The following is a 20596-nucleotide window of genomic DNA, read 5'->3' on the forward strand; positions in this document are numbered from 1 at the left end:
CACCTCAATCCTTGCCACCTTATCGTCCTCCAGCTCTTTCATCACGAAAGTTCCCTGGACACTCAAACCATCCCGTGAGTAGCCTCGTCCCAGATCGAGCTTGTTTTCCTCTCGAATCGCCCTGGTGATCCAGCATACCGAGCTGTACAATGTGCTCGAGCGGGGTTCGGGAAGAGGTGCGAGGTGGTCACACTGGCGATGATGGCGGCGGTGGTGTTGGAAATCAGAGTCATTTCAGTGCAGGACGGCTGACGAGTGATTGTTTTCCACCTTTCATTTCTCGACTCGCTCAACCATATATCTGCTGGCTCCTCTCGCATGGCCCGTTCTGCAAATTCGCTACTCTTCATTTGCATCAACTCCCCCCACCTTTCGCGCATACAAATCCTAAACTCTCGACGACATAACGACTTGCACTTCCTTTGGACGGCCGATCTTGACCCACATTTCACTCTCTCAATACTTCGGACGCCTCACCAGCCGCTCAATGCCCTCTGTCCTTCGATCCTTGATCCCCACCGTTCGATCCAGTACCACCGCTGCTCTCCGTCAGACCGCCCGACTCGCCCCTACCTTTACCGTCGCTCAGCAACAACAACAACGCAGGATGGCTTCTTCTTCCGTTCCCGTCCCCACGGACTTTAACAAGTACCTCTACACCACCCTCGCCGAGGCCGACCCCGAGGTCGCCAAGATCGTCGAGGATGAGACTTGGAGGCAGTTTTCCGGACTCGAGTTGATCGCTTCCGAGGTGAGTTCCCGGCGGTCAGCATGAACGAGTGCGAACGACGTCGGGCTGACCTTTCCGACTCCTATCCAGAACTTGACCTCGTTGGCCGTTATGGAGGCCAACGGATCGATGCTCACCAACAAGTACTCGGAAGGTCTCCCCGGTGCCCGATACTACGGAGGAAACGAGCACATCGACATCCTCGAGAACTTGTGCCGAGAGCGTGCCCTCAAGGCCTTCAACCTCGATCCCAAGCTCTGGGGTGTCAATGTCCAGCCCTACTCTGGATCCACCGCCAACTTTGCCGCTTTCACCGCCCTGATCAACCCTCAGGACAGGATCATGGGTCTCGGTCTGCCCGACGGTGGTCACTTGACTCACGGTTACTACACCGCCAAGAAGAAGATCACCGCGTCTTCGATCTACTTCCAGTCGTTCCCTTACCGTGTCGACCCCAAGACCGGTCTGATCGACTACGAGCAGTTGCAAGTCAACGCCGGATTGTACAAGCCCAGACTCGTCATCTGTGGAGCTTCGGCTTACCCCCGAGACTGGGACTATGCCAGGCTCAGGAAGATTGCCGATGCCAACGGTTCCTACTTGATGAGCGACATGGCTCACATCTCTGGTCTCGTCGCTGCGGGCGAGAACAGCTCGCCGTTCGACTTCTGTGACGTCGTCACCACGACGACGCACAAGACCCTGCGTGGACCCAGGGCCGGTTTGATCTTTTTCCGAAAGGACAAGGAGGCCGACATCGAGCAGAGGGTCAACCAGGCCGTCTTCCCCGCTTGTCAGGGAGGTCCTCACAACAACGTCAGTCGCGGCGTGGAGTGGTGGAGATCGAAAATCATTAGCAGGTGCTGATAGTCGTATTATTTTTCTTGCCGCAGACCATCGCTGGTATCGCCGTCGCCTTGAAGCAGGCCGCTGACCCCGCTTTCAAGACGTACGCCAAGCAGGTCGTCACCAACGCCCGGGCCATCGCCAAGGTCCTCTCGAGCCACGACTACAAGCTCCAGACCGACGGTACCGACAACCACTTGGTCCTCTGGGACCTCCGACCCCTCGGCCTGACCGGATCCAAGGTCGAGAAGATCTGCGACGAGTGCCACATCACCGTCAACAAGAACGCCGTCTCTGGTGACACTTCGGCCCAGGTTCCCGGTGGTGTCCGAGTCGGTCTGGCCGCATTGACCAGCCGATCGATGACCGAGGAGCACATGGACATTGTCGCCGACTTTTTGCACCGAGCCGTCCAGATCGCACTCCAGGCTCAAAAGGAGGCCGGGACCAAGTTGTTGAAGGACTTTGTCACCGCCTACTCTGGAAACGGAGAGGCTTCGCAACAGTTGGCCGCCCTGAAGAAGGACGTCGTCGAGTTTGCCACCAAGTTCCCTCTGCCCGGTGTGCCCGACACCGTGAGTCTCGAGAGCCTGACCTAGATGCTCCCGGACATGTCGATAGAGCTGACACCGTTTTTGAATCGTTTCTTCTTGCAGTCCGCCATCAAGCGACCCGCCGGATACTAAGCGGAACGCTTTACGCCCTCCTTCCCCGTACCTTTTCTTTCTCTCCCCCTTCAACGAGGCTTCAAGTGCTGAACCTTTGAACCGAACTTGTCGGTTCACCCATCTATCCCACCCCCTCCCCTTACACAAAAAATGTACCATCACGACCACCTCCCCCTCGCTGTTGATACGCAAAATCGAATAGGCACGTTATAGTCGTCGCCAGGCTTGTTGTTACGATTTCAACACGATCGCTCTTCTTGTTCCGTACACATACACATGACACATCATTGGGATTCATTTGACGAGATGCGAGATGATGCATGACGACGAGGATCGCAGTTTTTGATGGGATTCTGCTTCCGAAGCAATGGCCGGCAATCTGGGCTTTGTTGACGATTTCGGTCTGAACCGATCGCGGACGACGTACGAGCAAGTTACGCTGTGGGATGTGCTACTTGATTACCAATGTACTAGTCTGTAGGCAGGTAGGCATCAAGCATCAAGCTATTGTGACCATCTGTTGAAAAGGTTCTAGCGAGGACAATCAGATATGCGGCATGCACCGACGACGGCCCGCGACGATTACTGAGGTCGGAATCGAAAACGTCACCGACATCCGTGATCACTATTGAGGACCTTTTCTGCAAGCCGAAAGGATCAGCTTGTCGTCCGTACCATCTCATCGCTTGTCAATCAGCTTCGTACGGAACCTTTCAATATGCTGCCAAGAGATCGGCTTTTGAATTCAAGTACTGCACTCGGGGAGCGATACGTGCACAAATCGCTGCCGACACAGCGACACATCCTCCCTGGCAACTGGAACTGGGAATCCACTGCCACAGCCGACTACCTAGTCAGGGAAACAACCTGGCTGACAAGTATGACCGGCGGTACTTCTCCAAAGTACGTGCTGGCTTACCGTTATCAACTGGAGGACGAGTACCTCGGAGGCGAAAAGGTTAGCATTGTTCTTCCAAGTTCATCTCTACGCCCCGAAGTACTATCAGGCGCTGATTCTCGCATCATATCGCTGGCAGAAACCCGCTCGCTACTCGACAATTTTTCGTTGGGAGCTGATTCTAATATGGGAATACCTGCGTCAGGTCACCATCAATCGCGTACATATCATGAAAGCTGTGCAAGCATCAAGTGCATTCGACAACGATCCAGATAGTGTCGACCTTTACCGGCTGGAGCGCTGGTGGAACACTGTGAGTCTGAAGGATTGACATCGTGCCGATGGTCCTCGCTGATACCAATTGTCAATTCTACCTCCAACCGGCCGTGGGGCTATCATAGGTTTATGAAGAATTCGGTGAGGCCTATTTTTGCGTATTGCTTCGCCTTTAAGCGCTCGGTTGTCTCTGATTCTGTTCGCCTTTCCCAGTATGTTTCGGCATACGTCTGAATGAGCTAGAACGATTCGAATCTCTTGGTCAAATCCCCCGTACTTGGAAAGACGGCCACTACCGTATCGCGAGACTGGAGATGGGTTTTCCACTCGATTGCGAAGGTTTCGAGGTCGGCTTCTTTGCCAGGTCCAGGAAGCTTCTGGATGGATATGCTCTGGACGGCCCCTCTGGATATCCTCTCGAACAAACCCGGATGTATCTCCAAGAAGACGTCGCGGTCAGACACCGATTCCTCAACCCGAACAAGCTACTCGAAGCGGTCACGCGGTGGGATGACTGGATCCACAACGACGTGAGCGTGCGCAAGTGCATCGACCGATCCGAGAGGATCCAGGATTACACTGCAGAGATGACAAGTTCTTCTTCCGGCGGAACAATGTTATCGGGACCTAGCTTTTCAGAGATCAACGCCCGATTGGCGCTCGAGGAGGACAAGCTGAACCAAGATCAGGAACCCTTGCTGCTTCCAGACTTCCCCACAGCATATGCGGAGAAACCAGCATCGTCCAAGCTGATTTTTTTGTATGAAGTAGTGAGTCGCCCTGGATTCTGTACAAGCATAAACAATCGCGTCCTTAGGCCCCCAAATCGTTCGATAGGAACGCTCGACCTGGAACTTTTCACCCGAATTCTGGGGACGACATAGACTCATTTGCCAACATCGATCAAGTTTGGATACCCCGTTAAGATTGGCTTCCGAGAGGTATGAACGGCGTGAGATGAAAGGGAAGGAGGCTCTCGAGCAAGAATGGAGAAAGTGCCTGAAATCAAACAGTTGGGATGCCTGGGAGGTTTGAATGGACAATCACCTTGGAGGCCCATATATCGCGTATAACATTCGACGTAGTGTGCAGCAAGAGCCAGGGAGGATGCGGAAAGCAAATCGGATGCGAAAGACGTCGTCGATCACAGGATCCGACAGCTCAGACCCCTCTTGATCTCGCACGAGATTGTGTCACATGCGGAGACAGTCTGGCACATCTTTTCTCGCGCGAAAATCCGGAAGACAGTGGTAACAGGAAAGACTTACGGAAACCTTTGCTCGAGCGGCGGAACCATGAATGAGAGTCGAGAAAGAAGCGAAGCCGGCTTGTGATAGGAGCGCTCAGAAAGAGGATGGGATGTAGAGCTCTTGACTGTACGATGACGCTGTAGAGAGAGAGAGATCGATCGATCATTTGCTTCCGATGAGAAGGGTGTGGGTGGGTGTGTTGACAAAGTGCAGGCAGTTGCAGCAGACATACATGGATCAACTCTTTTCATATACCAAAAGTCACCTTGGCGTTTACTTCGATCAGCCCAGTCAGCCTGGGACAGGTCGACCTGAATGGACAAGCCATGGTCCTCACAAACCTGAATCCAGTCCGTAACTGGATTCGTAGGGAGTATCCTCGGCCAGAAATCAATCCGGTAAGTTCTCATATCGTTGCAACACGGCTTGGTGCTCATGTTCTTCCCCTTCACCTCGATATAGGAATGGCTTCAAGGATGTTGTACTGCACTGCAAGAGAACGACCCAAATATCAATACTCGTGATCTCATTCACGCGGTCAACCTTCAACTTCTCCTTTCCTCGCTGTCCGACTCATGCCTCCCGCAAACCGGGCTTCCTGCCCCAGAACTTCTCGAAGATCTTCACGGCGAGATGCTCTTCCAAAAGGATTACTGCCTGGTCATGGTCATGAGCATCATGGAAATCGGTCACAGCGCCTTTCAACTACAGACGACGATGGAGAACAGGAAAGAAGCCTTGTCCGGCGTGAGGAGGATCAGACGGATCCGTAATCCCCAGGCAGACGGGGATGGGGCAGACGAGGAGGAAGCAGAGGATGATGACGATGACGAAGCGATCCCGCCTTATCCGAGAGGGATGTTGAGGCTCGAAGTGAGCGATGGATTTCATACCTTGAAAGCGATGGAGTATCAGCGGATCGATGGGTTGACGTTGGGGGAGACGGCATTGGGTAGCAAGGTGAGTCGGAGTGATGGGGTATTCGTATAGATTGTTCCCCTCAACTCTCGTGATACGACGCAGATCCTACTCAAAGGGGTCCAAATGCGTCGAGGAATATGTGGGTGGTCCTCGATTCTTATCGGATGACCACGTCGAGCTGACTTACTGGGATAACTCTGCTCAGTAATGCTCACCCCAGCAAACACGGTACTTAAGGGGCAAATGGTGGAGGAGATCGAGATGCATCAAGGTCGCCTTTTCCAGAACGCTCTATTACGAGCCTTGGGGTACGTGCGGTGTTGGTCGTATCATTCTACATCGCTAACGTCGTGATCTCGGTCTAGTAAACCTGAATTGCCGTTAGAAGACGAGATGTTAGAGCAAGGCCCGCCCATGGTCGAAGCTGATCGGCAGCCTGCTCAGCCAGCCATCGGGTTCGATGACGATCGTTTCTCCGAATATGAGGGCGATATGGAGTATGACATGATCGCTAGCGGGATCGACCTGTCCGCACCTGGTCCTTCGAAAACAAACCCGGCTCGATCTGCACTCCCTCAGCCGGCTCGAAGGGAGGAAGAGGAGGAGGAGGATTTCTATCCGGGCGACGATGATCTCGAGGCTTTGATGGTCATACAAGAACGAGCTCAAGCCAAAGCACAAGCACCTGCCCGTCCGATAACGACGAGACCTGCTGCGGTCGAAAAGCGAGATCCACCAGAGGAAGAGGAAGAGTGGGAGGTCCTAGCGGCCATGGAAGCCGAGGCTGCCGAAAGCAATACTAGAAACCCGTTGCGAAATGACGCTGGCCCCAAACCTCCCGCTCGACTGACCTTGGGACTACCGTTCCAGAAAGCTGAGGCTTCTTCGTCACGGGCTGCGTCGTCTCTCGCAGACGAGGAGGATACGACGACTCGATCTCGATTCTTTGGCAAGAAGAGCGATCAGAAACAGCCGGACAAGCAGCCTGCACAGGCCAAGTTGAAGAAGGGACCCATCACCTATGCGGATGATGAAGAGGACGAATTGTTTCCGCCCACAGAATACGTCTACAATCAGGAAAGCGAGGACGAGGATTACGTTCCAGATAATACGAGCCCGCTACGCAAGCGCAAGTCCAAGACCAAGGGAGCAACATCGCAGTCCAAGGCGCAAACCTCTCGTTCGCGCTCCGGTCAAAGGGGAGCGTCGGGAGGGGTAATGGAGATTGATGATGACGATGACGACCATGATGACGACCTCGAGGATTCTCAAAAGGAAAATCGACCGGCACTAGCGAAAAGGAAAGTAAAAGGATCAGCTGCCCGAGATTCGGTGCCGAGGGGAAAGAGTAAAACGAAGAAGCACGATCCGGACGATGACGAGGTGATCGAGATCTCGGACTGAGACTCGAGGGGAAAAAGAAGAGCAAGCTCCGCGGCAGGGTGAACCTTGCCCCTCGTTTTAGCGCGTCTATTTGTTATTTGTTTACGGGGTCGCGCGTTTCAGAGAAGAAAGGGGGTTCGCCCGAGGGGTCCTTTTTCGAAAGGATGCGCTGAAGACGTGTTTCGAGGTGATCAAAGGATGCCTTTGCCCGTTTGTACCGTTCTTCATATATATAGCGTGACGTCTGGAGGAGGAGGCACCTTATTCCCAGAGACGCCTCGGTCCTCATGTCTTGGCAATTGAACAAATACCCTGCATGACTGCCATGGTACCCGAGGGTAAGACCTCGCATACATCGCTCGGACCATCTTGCCCACTGACACTCCGTCTGTCATTCGTTGGTAGTCTCGATGATACAACCAATGAGGACCGACTCTCCGCCAATCGATGTGGTATCGAAAAAACTCCTTCACATTCTAGGGGTCGAGGCAGAGACTAAAGGTACGCGTCAGGGCAGCGTTGTAAACATCTGCCCAAGCTGACCCAGGATTCAATCAATCCGATAGCCTACGCCGAGATCGCATTGCAACAAGCTGAGAAGCTGCTGGCTACCCTTGGAGACGAACGTCAGCCCTCCGCCGAGCGGGAAGGCGAAACCACATTCTCAATGGAAGACCTAAGAGCGACGATCGCTTACTGGCACGACCAGCTGGCAAGACCACAGACTTAGGAAAGAGCGAGAACAGTTCTTGAGGGGTATGATCGATTGTTGGCATAAAGAGACTCGCTCAACTTGGCTCCTATGAATTATATGTTGTAAAACTTCTCTCCGCGGGTAGATCAAGACCGTGAAGTGGCCAGTGCTTCGGCGTTCTTGTAGTCGGAGATCTTTCCTTCGCACCACTCCATCATCTCCTCTGCCATGTGATGTACTTCGCTCGTCGGCTTGTTGTACATCATCGCATTGCTGTCACGCAGAGCATATCAGCCGAAATGCTTAACACAAGGCAATAATCGTCGAGCTCACCAGAACATGAGGTAGAGATCACGCTGAAAATCGTCGATGGTACGGATGGTGCCGTTCTTGATGTTTGCCTTGATCTTTTTGAGATCCATCGGCCTTTTCACAACATCATAGTAACCTGGCGCATCGGACTATTGGCAGATCGAATTCAGCAGCTGATTCGATCCCGGATTAAAGAGCCCTACTCACAGCCCTGACGGCAGCGTTGAAGATGGGCCCATGCTTGTGGCCCAAGACTTCTTGATGAAGCTGATTCATCTTGTTCTTGAATTGTCTGGTGGTCGTTTCGGTCATAGTGGCGTTCGTAGCGGATCGTGTCTTTCGTGAAGCCGTGGTCTCCGGCATGGCCGGTTCGTCATGAGGTGGCTGGTCCCCGTCTGCGGGACAACAGGGTAAACGGGGTCAAACGACAGTAGGGGACGTGAGGACTGAATGCAGCGAGACCCACCTTTTGCTGCTTCTTCCGCTCCTGCTGGCCTGACACTCGGTCCAGGCGAAGGCGGCGTTTGCGCCGTTGCGTCGACGTCTATGGCATCCCCTTTGTTTGTCGAATCCGGCACCTCGTCATTCTCAGCGGCCCTTGGTCTTCTCGACGCTGATCTAGGCAAGACGTATGCCAAACAAACAGATTTCAAGAGAAAATAATCGCAATGAGCCGATGCACCGATGGGAGACGTTCTCGTCAAACCTACCATCCTTCTTATTCGGCTCGTCTTTGGTTGCCTTCTTGTTCCCCGCCTTGTCCTTGTCTCTTTGTCGCCGATCGCTCGGACGGGTCCGCTTGTCTGAATCAATCGTCGCCGCAGGACTGTCTGCCTCCTCTTCAGCACTGTCGGCCTCGTCGTCTTCTTCCTCTTCGTCATCATCCTCGTCTTGTTCCCGAAGATCCGGCATAGTCCTGGCATGCCGACCGCTGCGACGCACGACGGCAGGTTCTTCCGGCTTGTCATCTTCATCGACCTCGTCCTCAGGCTCTTCTGTCTCGTCCTTGTCTTTCGACGCCCTCGTGCGGCCACCTCGGGTCCTGGTCTGCCTCTCCGGGGTCGGACGGGAACTCCTCTTGGTCGTCACGCTCGGTGGAGGGGAACTCATGTCGTGCTTGTTGGCATTAGCGTTCCGAGTGCTAGGCCGCTTGGTAGTTTCCTGTCGCCTCGTCCTCCTTGCACCCTGATCTTGTCCCTCGTCTTCGCTCTTTTTGGCGGCAGCAGGGTCCTCGGTCACTCGCACCTTGGGTTGGCCTCGTATCCGTTTGGGCTTGCTCGTCATCTCCATCTCGCTCTGAGTCTCCTCCTCCGCTTCTGAGACTTTCGCATCGGTCTTTTGACGCTTCGTCACAGGTGTGCTTGGGACGGGGGACAGTTCATCTCCACTACCGTTACTGGCTGCTCTTTTTCTTGAATTCACTGACGCGTCCCTCGCTTCTTTCGCCTGACCTCGTCGTGTCGAAGGTGCGGCAGATGTCTTGCGGGCCTTTTCCTCCCTGTCTCGTCTTCGAGGTGGTGTAGAGTCGGGCTCGGGAACGGGCGCGTCATTCTCCACCGGAGGTAGGTTGGGTGACATCGGAGGTGGGGTAAGATCGTCCTCGGACGATTGATCCGAGACGAGCTTCTTGGGCTCGACTTCGTCCGCTTCCGTGACGAGGCGATTATCATCTCCAGCCGTGGACGAGGGGACCACATCGGCATCTCCATCCACCTCCATTGGACGAACCGGTTCGTGCTTGCTCTCAGCTTCTTCATGTATCCGCTTGCTGTCCTGGTCCTCTGCCTTCCTTTTCTTTGAATCTGAAACGACTCGTCCGTTCTTGTTTCTTTCCCTCAACGTGTCAGGTTCAGCTTGAGCAGGAGATGTGGCAACCGGCGTCTCTTGACTGTCAGGCACCCGATCATCCGCAGAATTCTCTTCTGCAGGTGGGGTGGTAGCTTTCCGAGCCGTCCTGCGTTTTCTCGGGACAGGCCGACTGGAAGCGGCTTTCAATTCCGTCGCTGTTATCGCCGTCTCCTTAACAGGGTTAGGAGCAGGGGTTGTAACGACTGCAGCCGGAACAGCAACAGGCGTAGGAGCAGGCGGTACGGTCCTGGTGACAGGCGGCAACACTGGCTGAACCGGCATGATAACCGGAGGAAGGGGCGAGATCCGGGCAGGCGGTGGTCCCTGCGCCTGTAACGGGGCGTCCTCCCTGATGATCTCGATGGAGACTGCTCTGCCATTCTGCAGCCGGGTTTGAGGTTGAGGCGTCGAGCGTATCGAGTTGCCCAGACCGGGCACGGGGGTTGAGCGTTTAGACGGTCCCGCCGAGGCGGGTTGTGAAGAGGGCACGGGGCCATCCATATCCACGTCGATCGACAGAGGTGGCTCAGGGGTGAGCTTTCTGATCGGCGCTTGAGCTTGGATCGGGGCGTCTTCTTTCGCAAACTCGATCTTGTTGCTCGTGGCCGTGGTCGGGGTCAAAGTCGAGGTCGCGGTCGAAGGAATGGAATCGACAGGTATCGAGACGGGGACTTGAGTCGGTGGAAGCGGTCTACGTTGACCGGGAGGGAGTGTCCCCCCAGCGGCTAGGCGAAGATCTTCCTCGGTCATCCTCCATACTACCTCTTCCTTTTCCTTAAACAGGGCCATCCCGCCCGTCCGTTTTCCGTTCTCTCCCATCTCGCCGACCTTCATCTCGACCTCCATCTCTGTATCCCGCTTCGCCCGGTCGTCCTCGTCAGTGACAGTAGCACCGCCCTCGACATCGACGTCCATGTTCTCATCACCCTTATTCTTGTTCTCGTTCTTAGCGGCACGCCGACGATCGAGCAAGATATCTCTGAGACGCAGCATGATGCCCGGATTGTAGATGGCTTCACCAGATTTGATAGCGTTGATCTCGACCGCCAACGAGCTAATGGCACCGAGTGTGCGGCACGGCCGGAAGGGGAGGCGGGAAGCGTCGTCAGGGTGCAATGCAAGTACGTACAAGGCGTCGTATATATCGACGACATATCAAGTATTAGAAGTCAAGAAATCGCAGTATACAGAACAAGAGGGAAGAAGGGATGGAATAGGGGTAAGCTTTCGAGCCCTGCTAACAGCATCGTGGTCGGTGAAAAGGTGCGAGACGCACCGAAACTTTTCCTCCTTGTCCTCGATCTCTGCTCGGATCTCTTGCATCCTGAGTTCATAGTAGTGTTGAGCGAGGTAGAGGTGTGCTTCGGCTGTGGTCCGGCAAGAATTATCGCGCAGCTCAGTGGAAGTGCGCAGAAAGCCTTTATATGAAAGACACTGATTTACCGTGTGGTTGAGACTGTTGAGCCGGTACGAGCAGCCTACAGACAACAGCAGAGAACATAGGATTTCAGCAAGCAAAATTACTGAATATACACGATGACCTCAGAGCCCGATTTCACCAGTCGACCCATGACTCACTTGTCAAACCCGGTCTCTTCCATGAGCGCGTCATAGATTCCTCGACAAGCGACGTCTGACCAGTAGTCCTCCGGACGATCGACCACCGGGCATGCCCTGAGCAGATCCCCGACTTGAGTCCATCTCGACTCGCCTGCTCCGACTTTGTGGACGGCTTGCGAGAAGAGTAGCTTTTCGCGGATCGTCAAGGTCGAGGTCGGCGCGGTGAGCGAGGGACCGGACGATGCGGTCGTCATCGCGAAACGCCGGGTGAGGATGGAAGTGACGATGTGTGTCGAATTTTGCGCAGGTTGGAGGGTTGTATGCAGGTCTAATGGTGAGGGTGTTGTGCGTCAGAATCGTTGGTTCAGACTCTTGAATTTGGGCCAGATCTTTCTCAAGAAGGTGACTGCTGCTGCAAGTCCACGATTAATTGATAAGGTTGACTTTGATACCGACGAGATGACGTGGCTTATTGATCTCTGATTTACGTCACCCTACACGCTAACACTAACAATTCCCCCGGATGATGCGGGGGTGAACCAGCACTTGCAAGCTAGTAGCTAGTAGCACATCGCACACTGCGGCACTTGCAATGCATATTCCGGGTTTGTGACAGGTCTACTCCCTTGGGAATCCAGCCAGATAATCAGCCAAGGCAACGACTTGCCAACTGCCGAGAGAATAGCAAGAAGGGACACGAAAAACGAGACGGACGATCGACCTCAACGAGCACTCGAGAGATCAAACTCTAAAACGAACGACGAGCGGTGAACAAGCACATTTCCGATACCCAAAAACCGCGTTTACGATCAACTATCAACTTTGCATACATATACATACAACGCCTTTCCCCCCGTCGAACCTGACTCGACTCAGATGAGGGACAGGCTCTCACTATGAATACCTCCTCTTCCTCTTCATCCTTCTTCCATCCTTCCTCCTCGAACGCCAGATCCGCCAAATCGTCAGACCCTGCACAGAACAGCTCGACCAGGGCTCGTCAACCTGACTCGCAACATCATGCCGCTTCGAGTTCGACTCTCAGACAGACCTCGTCGGTTATAGGAACTTCGGCCCTCGAACTGCCTCTGATCCCGACAGGCAGTTTCTTTGACAGTTTCTCCAGCTCGACGGCATCGGACGGTCTCGACCTACCCTTGATCCCCGCGCAGGGCGACTCGTCTCCAGCACGACGAGTTCAGCCCGCTCAACAACAACTACGAAGATCGGACTATGGGTCTCATCAGCGAGTCGGTACCGAACCCGTCGAGCCTATCTACCGGGCAAAGGTGAGAGACCGGGAGAGGGAGATGAGCGAGCCGGAACTCAGGGCGTCGAGGTCGTACGCTATGAAGCCCGATACCTCCTTTGACCAGATCCAGAAGGACGACCAGGACGTAGAAGGGAAGCTGGTTGCTTCTTCTTCCTCTTCGTCGGCCTTTTCGTTCACCGATCGAGCCGACAAGGACAGGCAGCAGATGGGTATGGCCACGGCGTCCCCCGACAGACTACCTGTCGCAAGGGGGATGGCCCAGCACCGGGCGTCTCCCCGTCCACAGCCTCGTCCTCAACCTCAGCCTCAATCTTCCCCAGGCAACCCGGATCGTCCGGATCTACGCGTTGCGACTGGTTCACAAGCCACCTCTGCAATGTCATCGACGATGACGGCAGGAGCAAGACGTGCACCGCCAGAGAGGTTGGATCTGGCTAGTCCGGGAAAGGATCGGTACAAGGGTTTGGAGAGGGAAGAGGCAGCGCGAGAGACTAGGAGGAGGGTCGTCACCGAGCCAGCTCAGGGGGTAAGCACAGCCTTCTGCTTACTCGCTCCAACAGTCCGCTAGTTGCAGTCCGCTGACCCTCTCGATTTCTCGCGCTATTAGCAACCCACGGGAGACTTCCGGAAACCGTACTCCCCGCAGATGGTAGACCCATACTCGAACACCTCGAGCCCGACCACATCCTCCACAAGCGCTATGGGCTACTCCAGCTTGTCCTTTGACCGAGAGCGCGGACCGTCCCGCTTGCCGATCTCGCCCTCGTTACCCCTCTCGGCATTTGGGTTCGGGAACCTCGAGATGGGAGGACGAGGGGATGGCATTGCGAGTGGAGAGGCGGAGGATACGGGATTGCCGCCCATTCCGAGGAGTCTGAGTATGGGATTGGCAGGAGAAAATGGGTTGGGGGAGAGCAAGAGGCAGAGTTTGATCAGGCAGGAGGAAGCGGATACGAGAGGCTCGTGAGTTTAGACAAGCTGTGAATGAGCATTGGATGCTGGAGTATTGACAATCTCACCCATAGGCTGGATTCGTATTATACGAGAAACTCGCCGCCACGTCGACTGGCGCCTTCCGGATCATACGCTCACTTGCGTACCCCTTCCGCCAAGTATTCGTCGACGATGAACCCCCATAGCTACCTACAATCTCCCTCGACACCTGGACCGACAGACCCAGCCACTTTAAACCGGGATGACCTGATCGGGGTTGGGGAACTCTCGACGCCGAGGTGGAAGTCGCCGATGACGATGTACCAGAGTCCGACGGGTGCTTATGGCCAAGACGTCCGTTCTGCCATCCCAGAGACCGTCTCCAGGAAATCCGCTGCACAACGACAACTCGGGCTACCTTCGAGACGTACCAAGTCGATTGCAAATTCTGAAAGCTACCCGAGCTTGATGATGAAGGGGGAACATCAGGAGCCGGTACCTGATCTTCCCAGCAGCGTGACCATGCCGCCGACGGCGACGATGGGAGGCACTCTGGGAAGACATGGAAGCGGACGGGTTCAGGGGCCTCGTCTGAGAATCCCGAGTGGTCCAGCTTCGAGGGCCGCCTCGGGCACAAGATCGGCGGTGAGCTCGACCTATGAACCGCAAGTGGACGCCGTGACCGAAACCAAGCGGGCCAACCTGCCTTCCCAAGTCGGCTTGGGCGTCAGGCTCGGAGGAGATCATGCACTGGATGCGATGTTTGTCAAGGACGAAGCCGCCACGCCTGATCAGCGACGAGACCAAGCGAATTCCGAGCGAAATGTCACGCCTCCGCCTCGATCGGCTCTGCTGCAGGTCGATCAGGAAGCTTCGCCATCGAGCCTTCGAGGTACACGGCGATACTCTAACAGGGTCGCTGCCGATCTGCAAGCGCTCAAGATCAAGGAAGCCAATCAATTCGCACGGACGGCCATGCAAGAAGGAGACGAGAGGGGCTCGTCGGTCATGTTGCCCTTGCCCGATACTGGCAGCGCACCGGGTTCCAACTATTCGTCGCCGAGAAAGGGAAATTACGCCACTGATCAAGCTGGTCGACCGAGGTTGCTCTCCGAGGCGTCTCTGGACAGAAACGGGTTTCCCTCGCGTCCGAGCAAAAGCGACCTGCGCAAGACGCCTCCGTCGGGATACAAGCGGGAGACGAGGTTGTCCTCCAGCCAAGCGAAATCTCCTAACGAATACCCTCATCCTCAGACCATCCTCAAACAGCTCGGATCGCACCGAGATTTCTCACATCTGCCTCCAAGCCCTTCTTCGGCCTCGATCAACAAGTTCATGATGCGCGAGTCGGCTTCGGTCACTTCGTTTTCGCCAACAACAACGCCCGCTGACAAGGACGGAGGCCATCCTGCCTACCCGTTCCCCGAGGTGGCGCAAGACGTAGCCTCAGACTTGCATGCTCGGTCATCCAAGCGTAGGCGAGATGTGCAAGGGGAAGCGGATCGAACATTGGACAAGGAGACGGCCGAGGCGTTGCGAAAACTGGATGGGCTCGGCAAAGCCAGCTCGAACAGTCTCAAGAGCAAGGCCAGGCAAGACCCGGCTAGTCACAGACAGGATGAGCGAGAAATGCCACACTCGCGAGAGGGTACGGCGATGGGAGAGAGACCCACCGGGACGGATGCTGCACGCGGCCGACCCGCCGCGAGTACGCCATCTTCACCCGAAACTGCAAAGTCAAAGTCGAGGGGCACGTCGATTAGTGTTTCCCTCGACCAGCAGGCAAGTAGCTCTCGAAACGGCAACCGCTCGAGCTTTGGTAGCTCGACCGGTACCGACGATGCAGGTCCCGCATTGGACGGGGTTGCAGTTCAAGTACCGCCAGTTCCTCCCTTGCCGAATGATTACCAGGCCAAGCCTGTCCTCGGTATGGTCAAATCGCCGACTCTCGACCGACTACCACAACCAAGCGAATATGCGCGTGTCAGGGACCATTCCGGCCAAACTTTGCTCGAACCAGACAAGGGAATGAGCCATTCTGTTTCCTCGCCGGTCTTGAGCTCGGACGCATCGTATCACTCGGCCGACAGTAAGAGCCCGGCGATGTCCTCATTCTCGGCTCTCGAGTCTGCAGGGACGGACGGGAAAGCCCCTCGCATGAGCAAAAAGTGGTCATTTTCCTCGGCTCTCAATCTCGGTTCGTATGGTCACAAGAACAAGGTAGAACCCACTTCGGCGAGAACCTCCTTTACGGATGCTTCCGGCTATGTTGACGACTTCGGGGCGGTGTCTGCAGGAGACGGCATGGGATACGGTGGTTTGAAGATATCGAACGTCGCCACCAGAGAATCTATGGACCAGAGAAGTCCAGGCCTGGCGAAAAAGCCACTTCCTCTTGCCGACGGCGATGGCAGTTTGATGGTACCTTCAGACTCTCGCTTGAGCGGACATGGCAAGCGATCGACATCATCGGGCATTCCGTTCTTCAGGAGGTCGTCGTCTTCGTCTTCAAACGCCATGGCTATGGCGGCGGTCTCCAAGGGAGGTCACGGCCAGCAAGGTAAAGAAGCTGCAATAACAACAACGACATCAGCGTCATCGGCGAATCCACAGACACAAAACAACCGAAAGACCATTCTTGGGGTGGGGATGTCGCTTCTCAAGGGAAGTAGTTCGCGGCGAAACCTGCAGCGTCAACCCAGCCAAGAGCAGATGCAAGCTTCCGCAGGACTCTTCAGTGCCACTGACCGACCGAAACATGAGAGGAAGGGTAGTCTTGGCTGGAGTAGAAAAAGAAGCAAGGTGATTAGATAGCCGGCTTTCGCTTGCCATCATGCTTGGATCACTGATCAAGAACCATTTGCTATTTAATACAGGACCCGGAAGAGGCAAGAACCGGATTACCTGTGCAATCAGACCTCGATCCGGCGCCTCGTGACTCGGGCACATTATCGCGCACGTCGAGCATACAGCGACGTCCCAGCAAGGACTCTATCAACACCTCGTCTTTCAAACCGACCACTCCAACCCAACATCGCTCTGGTTTGCCTCGTGCTGGACCGGCCGCTACCATGCATACGAGTAGAAGCGGTCTCTTGCCTTCGATAGCTGGATCTCCAGCTACTCAAAACAAGACAAAAGCCGCATCGCCATCTCCTTCCACTACTCAGACACATGCCCGCACGATCCTTTCGAGTACTCCCACCAAGATCCCGAGAATGGCAAGCCGTACGTCTCTCGTCAACTCGGTCGGCGTATCAGGTCAGGCTCCCCCTTTGCCCGTCAAATCGGCTATCAACCATAGTCTGCCTGTCACGCGCGAGCGTACAGTCACCGGGCCAGCCGCCGTGTCATCCTCCATGCTATCCGAGTTTGGCTATGGTCAACCAGACAAAAGTCGAGTGGGCTCACGACTCTACGCCAAAAATGGAACAGCCGAGCTGCCCCGTGCAGACCAGTCGCCGACCAGCATCTCTAGTCAAGGCACTATCTTGGCCAGCCGAGGATCCGTAGATACTGGTGCCAGCTCTTCGAAAAGGAACCTGCCCATGCTCCCGGATGGTTCAGATCCGAACAAGACCTTGAAGGCCAAAGTGTTACCACGTGACCTTTCCGGCGGCTCCCTGAGACGGACCTCGTTGACGAGCCAATCCAACGGGCCCACGGCCAGCCCTATCGCAACGCCTAGCAAAATGGACAAGGTTCCAAATCGTTTGGCCGTGCCAAGCTATGCTAGGATACCTCATTCTTCATCGACTTCGAACATGTCCGGTCGATCCTCTCGGTCGCAATCTCCGCAGACCAGCACTGTAGACGAGGACGAGCACAAGGGCAACGAGGAAATGGCTCAGTTCTTCAAACGTCAGCGGTCAAAGCAAGCCCGAGGCGAGATCAAGAGTCCCGAGATTGAGGCAATGCTGAACTTTCCCGACGATATGGAACCCGGCAAGGAACTGTCTCCCCATGGTAAGACATCAACCGATGATCACAGAACGGAGCAAAGAGAAAGACTAATGACTATCACGGGTGATTCGGTATGTAGCTTTCATCAAGTCTCACTTCGAGTCCTTGTCACTTCTCGAACGTCGGGAAATTTTGGACTATCAATCGATCTGGTATTCTGGACAAAAAGGCAAGAAAAATCAGGCTACACCCGAATCTACAGCCAACAATCACGGCTATGACGACGAAAGGGGCGACTACATTCACATCCAGGGCGATCATCTGGCCTATCGATACGAGATCATGTGCCTGCTCGGAAAAGGTTCCTTTGGTCAGGTGCTCCAGTGCCGAGATCACAAGACGGGACAATGCGTCGCAATCAAGATCATTCGGAACAAGAAACGGTTCCATTCTCAGGCGCTCGTTGAAGTGAAGATCTTAGAAAACCTGGTCAAATGGGTGAGTATCCACAGTCTGCGCTCGCCGCATCACGCTAGACTGACCTGGGTAACATTGCAGGACCCCGAGGATAAGCACAACTTGATCAAGATAAATCAGCACTTCTACTTCCGCGGCCATCTCTGTATCGTGACCGAGCTCCTTAGCATCAACCTTTACGAAATGGTCAAAGCCAACAGCTTCGTCGGGTTCTCGACGACCTTGATCCGCCGGTTCACGGTCCAACTCCTGTCCTCTCTCCAGGTCATGCGAAACAACCGGGTCATCCACTGCGATCTCAAGCCAGAGGTGAGGTGAAGCGCGTTATCACTCTTGTCGAGTGACCACTAATCCCGTGTATATCCTTGCTGCAGAATATTCTCCTGCGACACCCGGCCAAGAGCGGTCTCAAAGTCATCGATTTCGGGAGCAGCTGCTTCGAACACGAGAAAGGTAGGATTACTACCGCGTCCCGAAGTTTGCCTAGCTGGACGTCCACTGACAAGTAAACAATATGATCGCATCAGTCTACACCTACATACAAAGCCGATTCTACCGATCCCCTGAAATCATCCTTGGATGTTCTTACCATACCGCCATCGACATGTGGAGTCTAGGCTGCATCATCGCCGAGCTCTACACAGGATATCCAATCTTCCCCGGAGAGAACGAGCAAGAGCAGCTGGCTTGCATCATGGAGGTGTTGGGTGCCCCTGATCGCAGTACGGTCGAAAAGTCGACCCGAAAGAAGAACTTTTTCGGTCAGTCTTTCTCGTCCATACCTGGTAGTGGTAATGCTGATGGTCTCGGACACAAACAGACTCCCTGGGTCAACCTAAAATCGTAGCCAACTCCAAAGGCAAACGCCGAAGGCCCGGCTCCAAAACACTACAGCAGGTCTTGAAAGCCGACGACGACCAATTCATCGACTTCATTGCGAAATGTCTGACCTGGGACCCGGAGCGTCGCCTGAAACCAGCTGCGGCGATGCGACACCCTTGGATCATTGGTGCTCGCAAGGTGCCGGCCTCTAATGCGCCTCCCGCTTCGGCGATACATTCTCGTCTGTCGAGCATCACCGCGACTCCTTCCCGAAGATCCAATGGCAGCGAAAACGGCAAACCCAGGATTTCTGAACCCTCACCCTTGACGGCTCGCAAAACGCTTTCCGGTTTGCCCGCCTCGTCCAGCGGCAACTTTGCCAGTCAGAGCAGTCGGATCGCTCGACCGACCCAGTTCAACTCGTCTCGATCGATAGCACAGGTGAGTTGCTGGCTGACTCATCTTTCTATTCTGCTCAGAAATGTCTGATCTCCCCCTTTGGTGACGTCAAAGCAGACTGCTGGACGGTAACGCCATGACCTTTTATGAAACCTTCACGAACGATCCTCATGATTTCAGGACAGTCACACCCCGGCCGAGTTGCCAATACCACTTGATGTAACGTCAACCACCGGGTTCCACTTTTTGCATGGCATGTAATAATCTGCTAGACAACCTTCACGATCCTCCTTCATGACAATGAACGATTCTGCAAAGTAGCAGTGTTCGCATCTCGAAACGCTGGACCAGGTCTGGCTCCGGTCTGGCTCTCTGCATGCAAATGTGAAGGCCTTGATTGTGGTATACAATGTCACGTCTATCATTCCCACTAAGTTGTATTCCCAATCGATAGTTCCGTGTGCACAGAGATCCGCGTAGGTCCTATATAGTTATCGCCCGGAGGTTGGGTGTTCAGAATCAGGGGGAAGCTTACAGTTCCCGTCGTCGTCGTCGTCGTGAGCGCCAAGCGTTTTCAAAGACGGAATGGACCAAAACGAGAGGAATCACGTTCCGAGGGGCCATGTCGATACAGGCATCGAGGTCTGTACACAGTACTGCCCAGGGTCTCTTCAGGCTTTATCTCCGTACAGCAATCGGCTGAAGATCAATCTCAAGACACACCGAGGTCAGGCCTACCATCGCTGTGCTGCAGCTCGAAGGTATCCGATAAATCGCCGCTTGGCGGTCCCAAAAATATAGCAGGAGAGGCGCTTCGTGAGCTGATGATGGGCGAATCCTGTGATCGCCCCATACTGGCCTATATACCCATCCCAGTCAAGCCAGATTATCAAAGAATTCGGTTGCCCTCCGCTACGACACCGATCAGCCGAAGAGTTCGGTTGTAAAGTTCGGATACACCTCGCCAGATATTTGGACTATGTGGAACTCCTAAAGACTGCGACGTTCCGACTCGCAAGGCGCACCCCGGCACAGCGTTTCCTCTCTTCCGTGTCCCATTCCTTCTCCTTCTGCAGCGCCTGAATCCTTTTAATCTTGAAGGCCATATCCACATTTTGGACCCATTGTCCGGGACTGATAGGTGGCGACCTTGTCAGCTTGGGATGAGGCAATAAGGGACCCAAAGAGACAAGGGAGTCGCGCCTTGATGCTGTATCATCTATCAGAGCATGTTGACGTTCCCATGAACTACTGGGACATGGTCAACACTATCTGTCTGGCTTCGCCCTTCCGGGGCCAGAAAGATGGACCAAGCTCATTCCTGATGCTGGGCGTATGTCCTCCTTTCGCAACGGCAAGATTCAAATGGATTATAGATACTCAAACCATTCTCATCCATACAG

General features: G+C 54.6%; 6 protein-coding genes across 6 annotated transcripts; 4 read left to right on the plus strand and 2 right to left on the minus strand.

Annotated features, from left to right (window-relative positions):
• Positions 1 to 446: 446 nt before the first annotated feature.
• HD553DRAFT_11960 (putative glycine hydroxymethyltransferase) lies at positions 447 to 2507 on the plus strand. The gene is made up of 4 exons (XM_046176484.1): positions 447 to 751; positions 821 to 1546; positions 1624 to 2151; positions 2233 to 2507. Exons 1-4 carry the CDS (start codon positions 488 to 490, stop codon positions 2260 to 2262), a joined length of 1548 nt encoding a protein of 515 aa, XP_046040300.1. The 5' UTR covers positions 447 to 487; the 3' UTR covers positions 2263 to 2507.
• Positions 2508 to 2693: 186 nt separating this feature from the next.
• Positions 2694 to 4844, plus strand: HD553DRAFT_347138 (uncharacterized protein). The gene is made up of 5 exons (XM_046183274.1): positions 2694 to 3202; positions 3282 to 3455; positions 3544 to 3559; positions 3632 to 4188; positions 4256 to 4844. Exons 1-5 carry the CDS (start codon positions 2963 to 2965, stop codon positions 4451 to 4453), a joined length of 1185 nt encoding a protein of 394 aa, XP_046040301.1. The 5' UTR covers positions 2694 to 2962; the 3' UTR covers positions 4454 to 4844.
• Positions 4845 to 4994: 150 nt separating this feature from the next.
• HD553DRAFT_266299 (uncharacterized protein) lies at positions 4995 to 5943 on the plus strand (the record flags this gene model as incomplete). The annotated part of the gene is made up of 4 exons (XM_046177478.1): positions 4995 to 5066; positions 5131 to 5628; positions 5692 to 5728; positions 5795 to 5943. The coding sequence occupies 4 exons, from the start codon at positions 4995 to 4997 to the stop codon at positions 5941 to 5943; spliced, it is 756 nt and encodes a 251-aa protein (XP_046040302.1).
• Positions 5944 to 7568: 1625 nt separating this feature from the next.
• Positions 7569 to 8433, minus strand: HD553DRAFT_12004 (Bromodomain-containing protein). Its single transcript, XM_046176492.1, has 3 exons — positions 8186 to 8433; positions 8000 to 8127; positions 7569 to 7939 (listed from the first exon to the last, which is right to left on the minus strand). Exons 1-3 carry the CDS (start codon positions 8339 to 8341, stop codon positions 7813 to 7815), a joined length of 411 nt encoding a protein of 136 aa, XP_046040303.1. The 5' UTR covers positions 8342 to 8433; the 3' UTR covers positions 7569 to 7812.
• Positions 8434 to 10886: 2453 nt separating this feature from the next.
• HD553DRAFT_11979 (uncharacterized protein) lies at positions 10887 to 11729 on the minus strand. The gene is made up of 3 exons (XM_046176487.1): positions 11405 to 11729; positions 11270 to 11304; positions 10887 to 11193 (listed from the first exon to the last, which is right to left on the minus strand). The coding sequence occupies exons 1-3, from the start codon at positions 11638 to 11640 to the stop codon at positions 10982 to 10984; spliced, it is 483 nt and encodes a 160-aa protein (XP_046040304.1). The 5' UTR covers positions 11641 to 11729; the 3' UTR covers positions 10887 to 10981.
• A 4934-nt stretch (positions 11730 to 16663) lies between these two features.
• HD553DRAFT_266704 (kinase-like protein) lies at positions 16664 to 19283 on the plus strand (the record flags this gene model as incomplete). Its single annotated transcript, XM_046177498.1, has 6 exons — positions 16664 to 17558; positions 17635 to 17993; positions 18054 to 18281; positions 18347 to 18425; positions 18500 to 18733; positions 18793 to 19283. 6 exons carry the CDS (start codon positions 16664 to 16666, stop codon positions 19281 to 19283), a joined length of 2286 nt encoding a protein of 761 aa, XP_046040305.1.
• Between the last annotated feature and the right edge of the window lie 1313 nt (positions 19284 to 20596).

The sequence above is a fragment of the Filobasidium floriforme genome (assembly GCF_021052385.1).
Source record: "Filobasidium floriforme strain CBS 6241 chromosome Unknown HD553scaffold_1, whole genome shotgun sequence".
Lineage (NCBI taxonomy): Eukaryota > Fungi > Basidiomycota > Tremellomycetes > Filobasidiales > Filobasidiaceae > Filobasidium > Filobasidium floriforme.